General features: G+C 38.0%; 1 protein-coding gene across 14 annotated transcripts in view; it reads left to right on the top strand.

The window, feature by feature from the left end:
- The first annotated feature begins 2,098 nt into the window (after positions 1 to 2,098).
- The window catches only part of IFT81 (intraflagellar transport 81), a 67,115-nt gene continuing 48,341 nt past the window's right edge, over positions 2,099 to 20,872 (top strand). For 6 of the 14 annotated variants that reach the window (XR_012487624.1, XR_012487623.1, XM_074297674.1 and 3 more), the window contains exons 1-9: positions 2,166 to 2,354; positions 3,896 to 3,945; positions 6,033 to 6,197; positions 7,152 to 7,255; positions 7,868 to 8,048; positions 13,295 to 13,384; positions 14,195 to 14,260; positions 14,582 to 14,692; positions 15,901 to 15,985. Coding sequence is in view for 11 of the 14 variants with exons in the window: in XM_074297674.1 (XP_074153775.1) it covers positions 6,054 to 6,197; positions 7,152 to 7,255; positions 7,868 to 8,048; positions 13,295 to 13,384; positions 14,195 to 14,260; positions 14,582 to 14,692; positions 15,901 to 15,985 (781 nt within the window). In the remaining 3 variants the exon portion in view is untranslated. Of the gene's footprint in view, positions 2,457 to 3,895; positions 3,946 to 5,226; positions 5,273 to 6,032; positions 6,198 to 7,151; positions 7,256 to 7,867; positions 8,049 to 9,092; positions 9,156 to 13,294; positions 13,385 to 14,194; positions 14,261 to 14,581; positions 14,693 to 15,900; positions 15,986 to 20,872 lie in introns of all 14 variants that reach the window. The other 8 variants (XR_012487625.1, XM_074297687.1, XM_074297703.1 and 5 more) reach the window with 3 other exon arrangements.

Genomic DNA, 20,872 nt, shown 5'->3' with positions numbered 1-20,872 from the left:
AAGGAGGAAGGAAGGGAAGGAGGAAGGAAGGAAGGAAGTTTCTGCTCTCAAGGAACTTACACTCTAATGAGGGAAGGTAATACACCACAGGAAACTGCAAAGGATTGTGGGTAGGGATAGATGAGAACTGAGGAGACATCTGAGAGGAAGCTGAGGTGCAGAGAGCAGAGGACTTATGTTCAGGGTCACAGGGCGAGCTGCCGCCTCCCACCGAGATCTGTGAGAGGAGGCAGATAACGCTGAGACTGGATTCAGGAAATCCCGAGTTCAAATCCAGTCTCAGAGACTTCCTAGCTGTATGATCGCGTACAGGTCACTTTGTTTCTATTTGTTGCAGTTTCCTCAGCTGTAAAATGGGGATCATAACGGTCCCTTCCCAAGGTTATTGTGGGGATTAAAGGAAACAATATTTGTGAAGCACTCAGTGTACAACCTGAAACAGAGTAGCATCCTATGGCTATCCATCCATCTGTCTGTCTGTCTGTCTGGTGCCTGCAGCTATATTTATTTCCTCCCTCTTTTCCCTCCTTCCCCTCCCCCACTTCCCGCTCTGAGCCCTGCCCCCCTCGCCCCCCTCCGTTTCTATGCAGCAGAACGGAGCTTGTCTCTGTAGCATTAGACACACTCTCAGGAACCGCCGGGAACATGAATTTATCTGCTGCCTGTCACATTCCTTGGATACTATTTGCTTTTTAAGAAAGTCAACAAATTTGCTAGTAGCATTTATCATTGTAAAAGAACACTCCAGGGATTTTAATTTAAAACTGGGGCTGCCTAAAAAATGCCCTTATTTCAGTTTCAAATTTACTTTTTTTTTTTTTTAATCTGTAAACAATCCCAGCGATAAGAGCATTAAAGTCACTGACTAGCAGAAAGCCTTTGTTTCCCAGTTCATTCCTGTGGCGGGGCGCTCCTTTTCTTAGGATCTAACGAACATGAACCGGAAGTGCCCCCAGCCGGGATAGCATCTTTTGTCCTGACATTCCTTGAATATTTGCATGCAATCCAGAAATATCTCTGGGAGAAGATGAAAAATCTGAATTTAAAACTAAAATACAACTTGGGCTTTGGTTTCAGCAGCGTCCATGCGGGCTCTGTGTTCTGTCTCACTTGTCTCTTTCCTCCAAAAAAGCGCTTCTCGAATTTTCTGGCCTTGGAAGGGACCTTAGAGATTATCGAGGTGTTCATTAAGATCCCTTGGGTTTGCTGTACCAAAGGGGCAAGGATTGAGCCGAGTCAGAAAGCCGCAGAAAAAAAAAAGGGGGGGGGAAGGTTTGGATTTAAAAGATCTGAGTTAAAATTCTGATGCTAGTGTAGTATTTGACATCCGGGTCAAAGAGGTGAAATTGGAGCTAGCGCTTAAAAGGCGTCAGCAAGTGTGACCTTGACCTTGGTCCCTGAATCTGAGAGTCTTTGTCTTCTATTTTCTGAAGAAAAGAGAAGCTTCTTCCAGTTCTGGTCTAATTTCTCTTCCCCCTTACAGTAGAGATATCTGGATAAATCACAGAGTCGCTGTGTTTAAAGCAAAAATAAGAAGTTCAGGCGACTTAGACCCAGAGAAATGGTAAAATATCGGGGACCTGCAGAGGGGTTGGGGGGAGGGGAGACGGGGGCTGGCACAAACCCCTCCAGGATGGGTCTGGAAAGAGAGGAAATTAACAAGAGATTAATAAAAATACACAGGATCTCAGAGAAAACCCGGCTCTAGAGAGCGGTGCAAACTTCAGGTTAAGCTCCCGAGACCCCTCTTTTAGAAGGGATGTGTGTAGCTGGGTTTCCTGCCTGCAGAGCGGGGGTCTCCGACCCCCAGCAGCACGTGACCCGGCAGGCAACCCCGAGAGACTCAGCCCGCAGGGATGCTGCATCCGCAGCCAGCCGCCTCTCACGTCTTAGTGCAGAGCCAGCGGAGCCCTGAAGGGCAATGGTGTGGACTTTAAATCTTTTTTTTTTTTTAAAAACAATAACATGCATATAATAGGCCTGGTTCCGATCGGTTTAATTTCAGCCCCCTCCGCAGAAAATGACTGTGCTAAGGCCCGGGTGCAGCCCTCTGCGGCGTGTAGAGCTGCAGCCTTCCGGGGCCCGCCTCGCAACCCGCACACGCGCATTGCGGCCAGAGCTCGGCGCGCGCCTTCCTCCCTCCCCCACCGGCCACGCGCTCCTCCAGGAGAACCGGTGGACGGGAGAGCGCGCGCCCTCTCCTCCTCCGCCCCGCCCCACCGGAAGTGACAAAGCACCCCGGCTTGGCAACCGTTGCTAAGCGGCTCTGTCTCCAGGAGCCCCACGTCGAGGCTCCCCCCCCCGCCCCCAGTCCCAACCCTGGGAAAAAAATCGCGTCGAGAGGAGAAGCGGAGGTAACGGCGACCCCTTCCGGGCTCCGGGCTCTGGGGGCCCCAGCAGCGCCCCGAAAGGCCCCCCTATCCTTCTCCTCGACGCTTCCAGGCTCCGGGGCCAAGGCGAGGCCCGGGGAGGAGGGCGGGAGGTTCCGAGAGAAAGGACGGGGGGAGCGGGGCGGGAGAGGCTGAGGGCCTGGCCCAGCGAGTTTCTTCGCTTCCCCGGGCCTCAGTTTCCCCCTCTGTAAAAGGAAGGAGGGAGCCCTTATGGCATCTGAGGTTCCAGTGCCAGATCTGTGATATTGAAACAGTTTCTCTCCGGGCCTCAGTTTCCCCATCTGTAAGAAGGCGGGTAACCTCTATGGCCTCGAAGTTCCTCAGTGCCAGAGCTGAGACAAACGGTTTCTCTCCGGGCCTCAGTTTCCCCATCTGTAAAAGGAAGGAGTTGGACTAAATGGCCCTGAAGGCTCCCTAACAGCTCCAGATCTGTAATATTTTAACAAATTCTCCCGATCTCAGTTTTCCCACTTAAAAAAAACAAGGGAGTTGGACTAAGTGGCCTCCAAGGTCCATTCTAGGTTTAAACCTACATAATCTTTTCCTCTTTCTGGGCCTCAGTTTCCCCATCTGTAAAAAACGAAGGAGTTGCCCTAAAAGGCCTGTTTTCCCATTGGCAAAAAGAGGGACCAGCAGACCTTGAAGCTCCATTGCCGAGTGTTCCAATCCCTCCCCACTTTCTCAATGATTTACGTGGAGAGTCCCCCCTTATACGGCAGCTTTTTTTGAGGAGGGGGATGATCAACCTCAGAGCTGGAAAGATCCAGCAGCATGTGAATTTCTTCTCTAAATAAGTCAGGCGGGAGATGAAACCACAGGATTTGGGCTTTTTGGGGAGAGGGGTCTGTAAGCTTACCTCCTTTTCAGCCCTATCTCACCAGGCCTTTTGGTTACATGCTTTCTCGAGCTTGGTAAGGTGCAGAGGATACTTCAGAGGCCATTTAGGGCGGTCTCCTAATCTTACAGCTGAAGGTCATATAGGAGTAAATGAGAAAGGTGGGATTTGAATCTGGGGCCTCTGACTTCCATATCCGTTGCCTTTTCCACGGCATTAAGCTACTTGAGAAATGTATGATGCCCTGGTTTTAATTTCTTCGTCCCTTTGGATTCTAATTTGGGTAAATGGTTTGTGAGTTCATGGGATGACCTTCTGATGAAATTTGGAGATTAATTGCTTTACTTATTTTTAGAGCAGTGAACCCAGTGGGCAGAAAGATGGGCCTACCTGTTCAGCACATCAGTGTCATGTGCGTGGTGTGCCTTCATTAGGGAGAAATTGAGCATTTGAAAATCGGGATAAGAAAACCTTTGAAAACAGAGGACCAGAAGTAGCATTCCTTTTACTGTTTTGCAAAGTCATTTTGCTCATTTGTGGAGGGTTATTTTTTTTTTTTTTAAATCATTACCAGGATTTATGGAGGCAGAAGTTGGCTTTTCTAAAGGCCATAAAATGAAAAGTTGAGCTTTGATCTGGGGTCTTAACTGGTTTAGCTTTACTCCTACAGGTGCAGATCACAACCCATCAGAAGTGATTCATATACAATTTGTGAATTGGGTATGTACTTAAATATCATTTTAAAACATGAAAAGCTTGAGTACTTATCAGGAAGTTCCATTTATGTAAAGGCTTTCATTTTATGAAATGACTCCCCAAACTATAAATCCCTTGTTAAAATCATGGTTTCCTACTGTCACTATTGCCTTTGGAGAGAGGGCAAAAGGGTTTCTTTGTTCTCCTTTGTTTTTTTTGTTTTTTTTTTTTTTTTTTTTTTTTTTTTTTTGGTCTGTTTTTTTTTTCCAACCTCTACTAAAGATTTACTTGGGTGCCATCTAGGTGACTTGAGAATTGGTTATGCCAACAAGGTCATAGAATTAGAGATTTGGAACTGGAGGCTTTTTAGCAAATTATATACCAAGCTAATGGATTTGTGTCTGACCAGCCTCTGGAGACGTTAAATCACCTGGAGGTTGACTACCAATTAATGAATCTGGGGGGAGAGGGGCTTTGCAGCAATCCAAAAGTCATTAATTTGTAAAGAGGTGATCTGTGTCAATGGGATTGATGAAGTTAGAAATCTTTCAAAGTTTAGAAGAATTTTATTTACAAAGTACCTCAAGTATTTGATATTAAGACTTTTTAAGAATTCAAGTAATTTCTATATTTAATATTAACTCCCATTGGCAAAATTTTATATGCCTACTTCAGATTGAGATCCTATCAACAAATTCAGTTAAAATTTATTGCTTTCTATGCTGGTAGGTAAGTAAAATTTCACCATTCCTTTCTATGCTTGAGTAGTAACATATCAGAGATGGAAAACTGGTAGTTTAACAGAGCTGTGCTAATATATAGAGATAGAGGGATTTAGATATAGATAGATGTATAGATCAGATTTCTTAAGATTCCTTCATAGTCACAATTCAGAGTTCGTCCTGGTCTTAATATTTCTAGTCCTTGGCTACAAGCCACTGTTAATTTTTATAATTGTTTTTGTCCCTTATTCTTTTGAAATTCCTACAAGCCACTGTTAATTTTTATGATTGTTTTTGTCCCTTATTCTTTTGAAATTCCTACAAGCCACTGTTAATTTTTATGATTGTTTTTGTCCCATATTCTTTTGAAATTCAGATCAAACTCTACCTCCTACAGAAGGCCTTTCTGGAACCTTTATTGCTTCCCCTCTCCCACACACATATTATCTTGTATTTATTTTGCATATACTTAGATGTGGTCCTGCTCCCTTTTTAAAATGTAGTGGGAGGGGGTGAATAAGGACTATTGAAATTTTGGCTATACAAGGTTTCCCCAACTGTGTATTGAAACTCTATTTCCCAGGTGAGATATCAGCAAATGAAACAAGTTTCCAGAGTGATGAAATAAGGTGATGAAATAAGATCCTTAAAAATAATAAGAAAAGTAAGAAATAATTATAATAAAAATCAAATATATACTAAGTGTAGAAGAGAAATGCCAACAAAATACTAGTGTGTTAAGAGGAAGGAGTTTCCATCCAACTGGGGAAATCATGGAAGACTTCATGGAGGAAATGACATTTGGAAGAATGGGGTGGGGTAGAAGAAGGCTTGGGGCAAAATAACTTTGGACATGTATACTGATATTGTATTTAATTTATACTTTAACATATTTAACATGTATTGGTCAACCTGCCATCTGGGGGAGGGAATGGGAGGAAGGAGGGGAAAAATTGGAACAAAAGGTTTGGCAGTTGGCAATGCTGTAAAATTACCCATGCATATAACTTGTAAATAAAAAGCTATAATAATAATTTTTAAAAAGAAGGCTTGAGGTTGGGGAGAACCCTGGGTTCAGTGCTCTGAGAACAGAGGAGAGGGAGATTTTTAAGAGGAACATAATCTCAAGCAATAGATCCAACTATGCCACTGATAGGCGAAGGGAGGTAGAAATGAAGGTTATTAGAGGTGAACATCAGTTAATTTTATAACTCTTTTTTTCCTGTCATTTATATACCCTGATTTCTCTGAATACAGATGCTCTTTTTTTCAAAATTATGCTTGCTGTGTTGTACCGTATTGCATTTCCATATGCTTTGTGATTCTTAATATTCATCTTTTGTAACTTTTATTTCTATCACCGAAGAGCTTTGTATTTTTGTTCTTTAGTATAATTTTAAGGACCTAATTATGAGTGATCAAATCAAATTCATTGTGGAGAAGCTCAATAAGGAGCCTTTTAAGAAGAACTACAATTTAATCACATTTGATTCCCTGGAGCCAATGCAACTATTACAAGTTCTCAATGATGTTCTTGCTGAGATTGACCCGAAGGTAAAAAGTGAAATTTGAAACAGAAAACTCAAGTAGAAATTAATTAAGGCCATGTCTATATCTCCTACATTAGTCTCTCAGACTACAGGTGTAATTGGGCTGCACAGTGTTAGAGGAGGGACCCTGAGCTAGGCAATCAGATCTGGGTGCTGCTGCTGATCTCATTGTGTCTGTCCTTGGGCCAGTAATTTGAATCTCCCAAAGCTCCATTTTGCTCCTTTGTGAAATGAGGGAATTGGACTAGACATTTCTTTATCTCTCTCATCTACTTAGATCTAGTTAATAGTTATCTAGCCCAGAGTAAATTTTCTACTTGTGATCCAAGACAGGTATAGGGGTATATAAAATAGGTATACAAATCAAACATTTGCTGATGATAAATTGTAATTTCGTGACTTTCACATTTAGTTACAAGACCCTGTGTGAGGGTCACAATCCACAGTTTAAGAAGCTGGAATCTACATTTTACAAAGAGGGGAAATCAATTTTCCCAGCATCACAGGTGGCAGATGGATTTGAAATCAAGTCATCTGCCTCCATTTCTAGTATGGCTTTTTACTGGGCCCTTCTACTCTTCTAATTCTGTGACCTATTGTACCTTATATAGGAATTCTTCTCCATTTCCAGGGGTGAGCATACTTGGCATTGGAATGAAAACACTTTCACAATAACTGCTGTTTTGGTGCAGGCTACCACATGCTTATACGCTAATCCCTTTCCTTTATTGGATACACATATTTTATTTTAACCTGACAACCATAATATGACTCCTGGCCCTATTTGTATGTTTAATTTGAGGACCTTGAATGTTTCTGAAATAATACCTGCTTTATAAGAAACTATTGTGTTACCTAATCTGCAATAAAAGAACAAATGTCATCAACATATTTTTCTTTTTAATGTGTCCATTGTTCCATATTTGTGAATATGTGTTCATTTTTCTTTACTTACCAGCAAGTTGTTGATATAAGAGAGGAGATGCCAGATCAGACAGCTAAACGGATGTTGAGCCTTCTTGGTATCCTTAAATATAAACCTCCAGGAAATGCCACTGACATGTAAGGATCTGCTCATTTTTTGCTTCATTAAAATACACAATTTAATAAATTCAAAACTTTGTCAGTCTGTCAAGGCTAGTTCAGAATTTCACTGTATTTTAAGGTAATATTATGCCTCATTATGCTTCTGTTCTGTCATTCAGAAGTCTTGTGAGCATTTTTAAGTGGGCCAGTTTTTTGCTTTCATCAAAGAAGCCTAGCTAATCAAATTTTCTTTGTTGAGATATTTCATCACTTTTTTCCCTTTCAAATTTAAAAAAATAACTACATAAACATCACTTAAGGGAAGCAATTGAAAAGTTAGTTAAGGTTGACTGAACCAATTAATGCCATTATCAAATTTTATCCTGGTTCTCAAATAAAATTGGTACTGTATGCTTATTATGTGCTTATTATTAATTATATACTTCAATTTTTGGATAACAGGCAGATTTGTTTCAGAATAACCATCCTTTAATTCTTCACAAACTTCATTTTTGACAGTAGTCAGAAAGTAATTGGGTTTTGAGCAAATATATCTCTGGCTTCAGTTTCCCCATCAGACTTTTTTTATTTTTGTTGTTGTTGTTGTTGTTGTTGTTGTTGTTAAATCAATGAATTTCTCTTGTTTAGGAGTACCTTTCGCCAGGGTCTGGTTATTGGAAGTAAACCTGTAATTCATCCAGTTCTACACTGGCTTCTTCAGCGGACTAATGAGCTAAAGAAAAGAGCATACTTAGCTCGTTTCTTAATAAAACTTGAGGTCCCAGCTGAATTTCTTCAGGATGAAACTGTGGCTGATACTAATAAACAGGTACATCTTAAGTAAACTGTGAGTTTTAAAGCCAACTTTAGGGAACTTCTAAACCTACTCTAATGGATGTTAATTCTCTTCATGATACCAAATATACACATAAAAGTAGAAAGTATTAAAAATATTAAATTTTAACCATTTCTCTAAGAATTTGCATATATCAAATAGTTGAATGATTTTTATCTTATTTTTTCAGTCTTATGTCAGCAGAAATATTAGCAAATTACTTTCCCTTATAGAATTTCTAGGTTGAAATGTTTATAAGAATTATGTTTCATGTTAAAATAAAGAACAGAAACATTCAGAAACATGAGAGAGTATAATGAACTTATACTATCATGTTCCCATATAAATGTCCTATATATAAAGACAAACCAAAGTACTTCAAAATCCTTATTAAGAATTAATCTTTTAAGCAGTAGATAGAACATTGTAGTAGATAGTTTTATGGGAGAAATACAAAAGAATTAAAAGTCTCATTTTATATTTAAAGAATTTAAACTCTTAATAGTGAGACAAATGAAATATTTTTGACTGCCTTTCCTCTCTTCTTCTACCCAATCAGTTGAAAAGCCTTAACTGATTACCTCTGAAATAATTCTAACATCCACCTCTTTCTTTCTACTGCCATTGCCCTAGTTCAAGCGCTTATCACTTCTAATCTGGAATATTGTAATATCCTCCTAACTGGTCCTCCTGATCCTGGTTCCTTCCCCATTTATCCCCCACATAACTGCCAAAGTAATGTTTCTAAAACATTGGTCAATGTTGCTCTGCTGCTCAAAAATTCTCAGTGGCTCCATATTGCCTACTTAAATAAAGCATATACTATTTGGTCTGGCATTCAAGGCTTTCTGCAGCCTGAATTTTTCCTGCAATCTACTTTATTTCACAGTATTTCCTTTAATGTTCTCTGTGTTCTAATTAAATTCGACTTTTTTACAATTTTCTGTCTTTATTATGCTCCTTGTAATCTCCATGTCTTTGGAGAAGGCCATCCCTCATTCCTGAAATGATTTGTTCTCCTATCTCTGTATTTTTTAGATATCTCTAGGATACCATGGTAGGAGTGGAAAGGGTGTTAGGTCTGGTATCAGGAGAGATCAGGTTTGTACTCCAACACTGAAGTTAATAGCTATATAACTGGTTAAGTCATCCAATTTCTGGACCTTGTTTTTTTCGTATATAAAAAGGGAGTATCGAAGATATCCTTTATTGAATCACTCTATAAACTTGAAAGTACTCTGTAAGTATCAACATTCTTCTCTCCCTTTGTAAGTTTGTTCAAGTGTTCCTTCCTAATTGAAAACCTTTGGTGGAAGGTCAGCAATAGAATCTGGACCTCCATTTCTTCATCTGTAGAATGAAGGAGGTAGACTAGAATACCTATAAAATGAGGAGACTGGACTAGATGATTAGATGCTCTGATTAGTTTTTCTGGTTAGTTTTATCCCCTTATTCTTTGTTAGAATAGATAGCTCACCAATTATCCAGGAAGGGAAGGAGCATATATGTGGAAAAGATGTGAAACTACAGGTACTTATTGTTTGAGGTATTCAAGTTCATACTTTGGTAAGGTTGGTAAGGAAAATAAAAAAGGAAGAAAGGGGATTTTTTTTTATCAAGATTTTTAATCAAGAGGGAAAGAAGAAGGATCAGGGATGGATTAGGGACTGATGAGATAATGATAATAGATAAACGGAGAGAAGACAGAACTACTTAATTCCAATTTTGGATTACAACAGACCCAACCAAAAGGACATATTGGTATTTGAAACTCAATTATGAAGATAGCCTTTCCTTGGTGAGTTGAGATCATTAATTTCAGGTACAGTATAGTAGGATATTGAAGGAAGTGCAGATTGTGATTACTGAGTCATTGTTGGTGATCTTTGAAAGATCATTAAGATCTAGAGCACCACAGGAGTTTGTCCTGATTTATTTGCCACTGAGTTTTCTTTTAATTCTTAGCAAAATTTTAGAGTATATTATTGAGGGCATATTTAGTGATTATTAGAAAAGGAATCTAGTATCACAAAGAGCGAACATGACTCTTAACAAAAATGGGCTATGCCAGACTAATCTTTCCCCAAACTGGAATGTTGGATCAGACCTAATAAGATAAAATTTAATAGAAATATTAAATAAAAAGTCTTATACTTGGGTTCAAAGAAATCAGCATCAAGCACACAAGATGGTGAAGTTTGTTTGAAAGTTTTTAGTGAATTGCCAACCCCATGACTTGGCTACTGTGATCTTAGGTTGTATTAAGAGAAGAATGATGTGGAAGATGGGAAGTGATATGATAAACATTTTTAAGTACTTGCTGTGTACCAGGCATTGTGCTAAGTGTTGGAGATACAAATAAGAAAATCGGTCCCTGCCCTTAAGGAGCTTAGAATCTAATGACGGAAAACCAATAAAAGGAAGCTGAGAAGTGGAGGGGCCAGTGTGGGCCATGATGATGATGATGGCAATCGGAACAAGACAGGGCAGCTCTGTATAAAAGGAGGCTGTGGGAGGTCCAGTCAGTGGGGCAGGAGAACCAAAGGGCTTGATGTAACTAGAGCTGAAGCAATATCCATGATGATGTTTGTCCTGGAAAGGTGGGAAGGGGGATATGTATGATGATGGTGGTGGTAGAATCAAAACCAAGGCAAGCTGGAGAGCAATTGCAGGGTGATTATGTTCAGTTCTGACATCATGCTGTAGGAAGGATCTTGATAGATTTTCAAGCCTCCAGAAGAAGGCAGCCTATATGCTGAAGGACTTTGAGATCATGCCAGATGAGAATCAATTAAAGTAATTGAGAACACCCAGACTGGACAGAAGACTTAGGGGAAACATAATCTCCAAGGAATAGGTCGACTTCACCCAGAAGAGGACTGCACTTGTTCTGCTTGATACTAGAGGTCTGGGGGCAGCTAGATGGTGTAGTGGATAGAGCACCAGCCCTGAAGTCAGGAGGACCTGAGTTCAAATAGGGTCTCAGACACTTAACACTTCCTAGCTGTGTGATCCTGGGGAAAGCACTGAACCTCAATTGCCTCAGAAAAAAAAAAAAAAAAAAAGATACTAGAGATCTGAATTAGAAACAGTGAATAGATGTTACAAAGAAACAAAATTAGACTTTTTGGTTGAAAAAACTTCCTTAGAGAATGCCTGCCATCTAGGGGAGGGGATGGAGGGAAGGAGGGGAAAAACTCAGAACAGAAGGGAGTACAAGGGATAATGTAAAAAAAAAAAAAAAAATTATCTATGCATATGTACTGTCAAAAAAATGTTATAATTATAAAAATTTTTAAAAAGAAAAAGAAAAAAAAAACTTCCTTAGAGCTCTATCAAAGTGAGATGAGATGTAGACCTGTCACTTGAGATCTTCACAGCAGGACTGGGTGGCCCTTTGTCAGCAGTATTGGAAAGGCCCAGCTATAGGTTGGTCTGAAATGTCTCTTGAGAAGCCCTCTAACTCTACAATTGGGATTCTTCCAAGAGTCCAAGTTATGTCCACAAGTGTCATCGTCATTGTTGTTCAATCTTCATCTCCAGCTCTTCATGATCCTGTGGACCATACTGTCCACAGGGGTTTTCCTGGTAAAGAAACTGGAGTAGTTTGCCACTTCCTTCTCCAGTGGATTAAGGCAAAACAGGTAAAGTGACCTGCCCAGGATCACACATTTAGTAATTATCTGAGGTCAGATTTGAACTCCAGGCCCAGACCTCTGTTCACTAGGAGCCACCTAGCTGCCTCCTCAACAGTCATTTATTAACCTCTTATTATGTGATAGGCACTGCACAAAATGTTGAGGATACAATACCAGTAGATAAAGAATCCTTGGCCTCAAGGAGCTTTCATTCTAAAAGAGGAAAATAACATATCATATCTACTGAATGTTGGTGAGGGATGGGGAAGGTACCCACAAGGGGACATGATGGAGGAAGTCCAGGGTCAATTATGGAGCAGAGAGGAATGAAGATATGTCTTGTCCTGGACACTTTCTTTAAAATGGAAATAAATTCTAGAAAGAATCAACCAAGCAAAGGAAAGGGATTGAAGTGAAGAGTATTTACAAGGTGAGGAGAATGCATTAGCAGAGTTAGATGGTGGAGAAGTCCAGACAGTCAGGAGTAGAACCTAGAGAGGAATAAATCCTGAGCTTTCTAGCATTGCTGTAACTCAAAAGGATTCTTCTTGCCTTCAGTCTCTCCATTCACTTCATAAGGCAATTAATCTTCTGCAGTTAATCATTTAAGTTTACTATCATACCAACCAACTCCAACATGGGACATTTTAGGGTTTTATAGAGGGGACTTTTGATCCTGTCAAGATAATTTTGTAATCCTGATCATTACTGATTTGACCACATAGAAAACATAATGAAACAAAAACTTCTAAAAGATAAAAACCTATAATTCTTTGTTTATATACCTCAACTCTCTACCATATTATAACCCTGAATATATACAAAAGAATTTCTTCTAAAAATAATATTGTAAGAAATGAATTCCTCTAGAGGAAATTTATTAGTTTTACTATATATAGTCAGTTAATTAAATTATAGATTATAAAGATTTGCTTCCTATAAAACAAGTTTAACGTTGAAAATCAACAATTTTAATTCTTTGAATTGGTATGACATTGATACTCAAAAGTTATTTTAGCTTGCTTTATTCAAGTATAACATGAATTTTGTATATACTTTCTTCAGTATGATATGTTTTATATTATGTATGTATACTATACTCCCAAGTCACCTTTTGGTTTAAGGGGACTATAGTGTCTTATGCACTCAATAGATCATTTAGTAATAGCTATAATTAAGAAAATATGGGGGCAGTTAGGTGGTTCAGTGGATAGAGCACCAGCGCTGAAGTCAGGAGGACCTGAGACCTCAGACTTAACACTTCCTAGCTGTGTGACATTGGGCAAGTCACTTACCCCCATTTGCCTCAGGGAGGAGGAAATGTTGATTATCTTCTTCAGGAAGAAGTTCTGGATATTTAATGTGAATTATTTAGAATATTATTTGGAAAGAAAAAAATACTTAATTTCTTATCTTATAGAGTAAAAAAACCCTATTTTTGTGTATTCTTGCTTGATTTAAAAATCTATTTTAAGGGCCTTGTGGTTTAGCAACCATGTTTTCAGAATGCTATACTTAGAATGTAATTTATTAAATATTATCTAATTAAAAACCATTTGGATTTGGGATACATTTATGGATTTCATTTACTTATGTTTTTAGTACGAAGAACTGATGGAAGGTTTCAAAACCTTACATAAAGAATGTGAACAACTCAAAACATCTGGATTTTCTACTGCAGAAATACGAAGGGTAAGTACAAGAGAAAATGAGAACAATTTTAAGGATATTTAAGTAGCTTGAGATTACTTTTTCCCCTCTAATGAAGAGAATGTTTCAGTCTCATTCATTGTAAATTGTAGACTTTAAGTTAACAATAAAAGTTGGCAAATGTATTCTGAAGAATGGGTCTTCGTTGAAGAAGACATTAATAGTTACTTTTTGTGTGCTGCATGGATTTGTATACTACATGGATAACCACTATAGGATTTTTTAAAATGTTTGTAGTTAGTAAACTACTGATCCTTTTTTTATCCTCTTTGGAGTTGGTTAGAAGGAAGAGGTAGACATTTTCAAAAAGGGGATAGATTTTTTTAATAAAACTTCTTAAGAAGGCTATTGTCTTGAAATAATTTTCATGGAAAGTTGGCAGATTATAGATCATTTTGATTCTGCTTTTGTTTAGAATGGGTTTAACCAATGCAAAATCAAGGTAATTGCAGTACTTCTTGAGTGATTAAGATAATGTGTGCCTCCATTATGAAAAGTTTTTGGTAAAAATGTCATTCTTATATTTGGAACTAACATAGAAAACATATTTTTGGAAACCTTACCTTGTTTTGTTCTAACCTGTTTTAGTTGCTTTTCTTGATTGACTATCATGCTGCCAACTAAATTTCCCTACATAAACAACCCCAGGGAGAAAATAGAAAAGTGTACCTTCTGAAAGAGATTCTATTTTCCTTAATGTTGTAGCTATGAAAAATGTAGCAAAAGTGTTTTATGCATATGTTTTTCACAACCTGTTTAGATTTTTCAGTGTCTCCTTAAATTGCTTTTTAGGACATCAGTGCAATGGAAGAAGAGAAAGATCAGCTCATTAAAAGAGTAGAACGTTTGAAGAAAAGGGTAAGGAAAAAGCCTAACAATATAAGGTATAAGTGTCACAGTCCAAGGACTTGAAAAGATTTAGGAATGCAAACAAGGATTAAGATGAGCATAGTGTTCATACCAGGATGGAATCAAGTAACTAATTGACAGAGAAGAAATCTCTGCAGGCAGAAGACCAGAGATTTTAAAGGTCCCTGAGTTCAGTACCTTGCTGTCATATGGAAACATTAATGTTTAATAAAAGAAAACGGTCAGTGGATTTCTGAGTTGCATGGTCGTCATCCTACTTTTGTTATCAGACCTGACAGTAACATGGATCATGAATTGCTTTTTCTCTAGGTAGAGACAGTGCAGAATCATCAACGGATGCTTAAAATAGCACGACAACTTCGAGTTGAAAAGGAAAGAGAAGAATTTTTAGCACAACAGAAACAGGAACAAAAGAACCAGGTATTCATTAACAGAAAGTCCCTGTAATAACAGTAAGCAACACATAGTTGTTTCTGAGAATAATCCACATAAAAAGAAAAGTGAAATTTCATTATTTATTGTAAAAGTTCCCTCAGGTCTATGCCAACATTTTGGCTTCTAGCATTAGGATGAAATAAAAATACTATACTAAAGAATATTTTAGAGTGGGAAGTAGGTATTGCTCTTATTTGAAATGTTGATTCAGTTGGTCCTAAATCCCTGCCCCCCATTTCAGGTGTCACCACAATTAAATAGATCATTATTGCTGAACCAGGTTAACCAAGATCCAAATACTAGCAGCTCTGTCACCTTATGGCCTCTGGGAGTCATCCTCATAATCATCATTCACTTTACTTGGCTTAGTCTGAGATCCTCACTATCAGATAAGATCCCTGAATCCTTTAGGATTTCCTTGGTTCTATATGATAGTGTTCATAGAAGTATATTATGAACTCTAGTTATTGTCAAAATCCTCAAAAAGATACAAAGAAATTGGTATTCGAAATTAAATATTTATGCTCAGCAATAAAGTAGGGACTTTAACTTATTGAGCCCTATCTTGATATCCAAGTGGCTACAAGTAAAATGTATTTGATTTCAAACCAGTTCTCTTACTGCTAATTTGGCAGTTCATATGTGTGTTTTTATATTTGATCCAGCATTACAAACGATTTACTTCAGTTGAGCAATTTCTTGGTCCAGGCTTCAGAATGAAACACAATATTTGCCTAGAACTCAGGTTCTTTACATTTGAAAAAATTGACTAGAAGTAAACATATAAGTTTTTTTCATTAACAAGTATTTATCAACAGCAGAACTATGTCTCATTACTCTGGACCTGATACTTCTCTTAATACACAGGCTTGCACTATCATAGTTTTTGTGATGACCATTACACTATTAGCTTGTTTTGAATTTTCACAGTTCAATAAAAACCTCTATAAATTATAAAAAGGAAAATGAAACCCATTAAAATAAGATTCAGAAAATAAAAGGTAAAAAAGCTGTAAAAGTTTCTTTACAATTGAAAATAAGTGAAAATTGAGTCCATTATATTTGACTTTAATAAAATCATTTCTTGGTCCTTATTAATGATCATGGGAGGTTTGTATTTTTCATTGTGTGATTTTATAAATGGAACATTTCAGTGGAATATCTTAAGTAATTCATCTGATTGTATTTTGAAGTTATTTCATGCAGTGCAAAGATTGCAAAGAGTGCAGAATCAGCTGAAAAGTATGCGGCATGCAGCAGCAGATGCGAAACCAGAAAGTAAGTGAAGGTCACCTAGTGTAAGAGATGGTGTCATGTTGGGGACTTCCAGTTAGAAAACAAGAAAAGATGTTTTGGTTGTGCTTTGTTAGGAGGACTAATGATTTGTTAGTGGGTGCTAATTAATGAGCTTTTAGTTGAGGAATATCTGTCTAATTTAGAACACTTTATAGCTTCCCAGCCAGATATCAGGACATTAACAAAGACATTCTTAGTGTGAAATATTTGTCTTGGATTTCCTTACTACCGTATTCTAGGTTTTAAATTGAGCATAATATACCTTTCATATGGTATATTAATATGTCAGGATTGGTATAGTTGGACAAGTAAGTAGACAAAAGGCATTGGGAGAATACTGGATCCTCTTAATATACTTAAAGTTCACAAGTTGATCATCAATTAAATATCGGTGTTTTAGAGATACAGTTGTAACACACATGTGTGGCCATTAAAACTGAATATTATCCACAGCTTCATTAGTTGGATCTATAGTGTTAATGAGACCAAGGTACTTGCTCCAATCTGTTGCTGACTTTTGCACTGAGAAAATTTCTGTTCCATCATAGATAGATGACATTTCCTGGCATCTTTCAAGTATGATGTGGATTCAGAAGGAAGACCAGAAAATTAGTGTAGAATAGAACAAAGCAGTGGAAGGATATTTGAAAGCACATAGCTGTGGGATGGGATCAGTAGCATCATCCTCAGATATGAAAGTAGCACTCAAATCTGTTCAGCTGTATTCCTCATAAAACTCGGTATTTGGGAGAACCGGTAACTTCTGAGGGCATGTGGACCTTGTCTTGACTTCCACCATTATCAGTTCATAAGCACTGTCAATGTTAGGTTTATTCTAAGGTTACTCCTTGGTGATGCTTTTGATGGGGGTAGGTGCTGTCACAACAACCCAGAAACAGTGGTGATGATGATGATGATGATGATAACTAACATTTATATAGCACTTACTTTATGTGAGGCTAAGCATAATTATCTCATTTGATCCTCACAATAATCCTGGGAAATAGGTGCTATTATCATCGCCATTTTACAAATGAGGAAACTGAGGCAAATGGGGGTTGTGACTTGTCAAGGGTCACCCATCTAGTAAGTGTCTGAGGCCATACTTGAACTCAGGTCCTCCTAACTCCAGGCCCGATGCTTTATCCACTGCCTCATCTGGAGGTGATATCTAAAAACTACTTTGTGTTGAGTTTCTAGTGTCTTCTTATTTTCTCTCATCACTGTCTGTAATCTCACATTTGGTCATCTTAATGCAAAGGGAAGAAAGGATGAGGATGGGGAAAAATATTTGGAAAAGAAATCAGGAAAAAGAAGTGAGAGAGGCTCCAGAGAGTTGGAGATTACACTGAAGCCTCATTAATATCATGAACATTTTCAGAAAGGAGATGGTAGGTGCAGGACATTGTGAGACCAAATAATATCATAAAGTATGTTGTAGAATACATACTTATAGGATCTGATTATAAACACACAAAGCACAAAACAGATCTCTGCTCACTGAAGGTACTCACTATGGTGAAATAGATCCAACATGTTAAGGGATTCCATGTGGATGGTGAGGTTCTCCAGGTGTTCCTGATTGCAGATGATATCAGACACCAGAACCTTCAATACTTCCTGGAAAAAAATCTGTAATCGCTCAAAGGAGTTTAGCCTGAAGAACCACACAGGAAAGACCAAGAAAATAAAGAATGAGTTTTGCCCAGATTAATATGAATTTGAATTGACACCTTAACCGTCAATATGTGTGTCTGGGACATAGACGGTACAGATATGGGCAGTGAGTGGACCCGAAAGTTGCAAAGAAAGGAAAAACTGGATTACCTTCAAGAAATTGGAAAGCTCTTCTAATAGTCCCAAACTTCCCATAAAAGCCAAAACCCCTTTTTAAATATATAACAGCATTCTACTAATGTTGCCACATGGTAGTGAGACTCAGTATACAATAATTTTTAAAGAATTAAAAATGAGTATCCTACAGAAAGCAAGGGAGCAGGAGTTAGGAACAGAATACAGCAAATAATGAGTGAGAAACTCCAGAGAACAGGAGCATAAGACAATATCAGGGAATTATATGACAAGCAAAGATGGGCTGATCCCATGGTAAGGGCAGGGGGTGATAGGCAGACAGCCAGAGTGCCTTTGCAATGTTAGGAGAAAGGAAGGAATGCCTTCCACATGTTAAAATATGGACCCACATGGTGAACTGAGAGGACCTAGCCAGGAGTTTTAGGCCTGGATGGTTGTAATCCACATTGTAGGACAGGAGTTTCCAAATTGATGACACCATAGATTCATTTGACTATCTGAAAATGTGGTTTTAAAAAATGTACTCATTTTTTCACACTTGTTTGCATTGATTCATGGTAGAAGATAGGTGAAGATACAAGTTGGTCAGTTAGTTGTACTTTGAGAGTTTGATGAATCTGGGATCTGACTGATGTTTGTCCTCCCTACTCTTATTACAGATTTTGATCCTTCCCCTTTATCTTATGTGGTTTTTAACAGTGTCTTTCCCTCAATCTTTTTAGAGGTTCCATCCAGCACACCCTGCTTTTGTTTTTTTAATATTTCAGGTGCTCCTTTGTATCCTTCAGCTTATCGGTCTGACTTTGGCTTTCGTAAAGGTCTACTCGACCACATCTCATCCCACAGCCCCTGTCCCTATTACCCATAGGATCAAATACGAATTCTTCTGTTCAACTGAACATAGTAAGAATTTCCTGAACTCTTCTTGATTTGACTCATTGTCTTGGTATTTAAAGTTCACCACAGCTTGGCTGCAACTTATCTTTCCAATCTTCTTATACATCATTCTCCTCAGTGCATTCTGTGGTTACTGCCTATCCTGGAATGGCCACTCTTTCCGCCCCTGCTTCTCAGAATTCCTGAATTCCTTCAAGATGCAAGTCCATTGCTACCTTCTGTAGTAGGCCTTTCCCAGGCTCCCCTGGTATTGTCCAAGTCTCTAAAGTTACCTTTGTCCAAATGTAAGCTGCTTGAGGGCAGCAACACTTTTATGCTGAGTTCATTAGTATTGTTATTAGGTCTGTAGGTAGTTGCCATTCTAATACATACCAGTCTCTCTTCTCCAAAGTTTGATTGGGAGAAAATGCCATTCCTTCCTAGGAAGAGGAGGAATGCCATTCCACTACACCAGCTCTCCTGCCTGGGAAAAGAGAAAACCATTTCATTATGTATCTGTCTCTTGCCTTTGGGGTAAAGGAAGAAATCGTATTTCATTATGCCAAGTCTCCTGCTTGGTCACTGAAGGAGGAGAAATGCCATTCTGCCCAGCAGCAGACTTTGCTGGAAGTGAGATCAGCGTGTGTTGTTCTTGCTACTAGTTTAAACATGGCAAGCTGCTTGTGTGGAGGGTCTGTAATTCAGTTTTCACTCTTTTCATTTTGTAGGCCCTCATTACCTACATGCAGATTTCTTTTCTCTTGTATTTTTCCCACAAATTTATCTTTTACTTTTTGTTCTACTAAAGAGCTGCCTTTTCCTTAGTCCTTATATTCCTTTTCTTCAAGTTTTTTCTAATGACGACCTTTCTCCCCTTAGCTTCTCAAATCCTCTCAAATTTACCCTTTCTAAATTCAATCTTCCTCATAATTCCAAAGCCTTACAAATCATGTTCATAATTCTTTCTCCTTCCACATGGCCTTCTTCCATGTGTAGTATGTCTTTCAACTTTTAAAAGAAGGAAAACCCAAATAATGAAATAATCTAGGTCAAAAAGATTTGATAGGAATACTACTTAGTTATTTTGTGACTTTCTATCTTCAGTTCTTTCCCAAACCAAAAAAACCCAAACCAAAGCAAAGCAAAACAAAAAAAAAAAAAAAAAAAACCAACCAAACAAAAAAAAATTGAAAACCTTAATGGAAAACATGAGGTTTGCTGTTAATATCTTTACATGGTTCAGGAACATAACTAAAAATAATTTCAAGGCATTAAGCCAATTTTATTGTGTAATTTACGTATGTAGATTACCTAAAACTGGAAAGTCAGTATTTTTTGAAAGCCAAATAAGAATTTGTAAGTGTGTAATGGAAAGATTTGAAATAAGCTTCCATCAACTATGCCCAAAGGGCTCTAAAACTGTGCCTATCTTTTGATCCAATGATAGCACTGCTAGATTTGTATCCCAAAGACTTCAGAAGGACCTATATGTTCAAAAATTTTTATAGCAGCTTTTTTTTTTTTTTTTAGCAGCAAAAGACCAGAAACTGAAGGGGGAGGCTCATGAATTGAGAAATAACTGACAAAGTTGTGGTATGTGACTGTGATGGAATACAGTACTAAATAATAAATGATAATCAGTATGGTTTCAGAAAAAACCTGAGGAGATTTATTATATGAACTGATGCAAAATGAGGTGAACAGGACCAGGAGAACATTATACATGGTAACAGCAATATTGTAACAGTGATCAGCTGGGAAAGACTTCACTACCCCATCAACACAATGATCCAAGGCAATGCCAAAGGTCTCTCAATGAAAATGCAAACCAGTTCCAAAGAGAGGAGAGAACTCTGAATACAGATTTAAATATACTATTTTTTTTTTTTTGCTATTTACTTTTTGCTTCATGGCTAATATGAAAATATATATTGAGAAATAAGCTTCCATCTTAACTCTTTAGCCTAAGGTTTTAAAATGCAATGAAGCTTTTTAAAAAAACCTGTTTGTATGTATATGTACAAATACATTGTGTCAAAATAAAAAATTATTCTGTCGTTATAGAATTTAAGTTGCAACCCAATTCTGTGACTAAGACTTTAGAAGATAAAATATATGAAAATATTTAGAGCCTAGGTGAATTGTGAATAGTTTCAGGTTTTAACTCGTTTTTGCAATGTC

The sequence above is a fragment of the Sminthopsis crassicaudata genome, chromosome 1 (assembly GCF_048593235.1).
Source record: "Sminthopsis crassicaudata isolate SCR6 chromosome 1, ASM4859323v1, whole genome shotgun sequence".
Lineage (NCBI taxonomy): Eukaryota > Metazoa > Chordata > Mammalia > Dasyuromorphia > Dasyuridae > Sminthopsis > Sminthopsis crassicaudata.
This window is presented reverse-complemented; position numbering and strand designations above follow the sequence as displayed.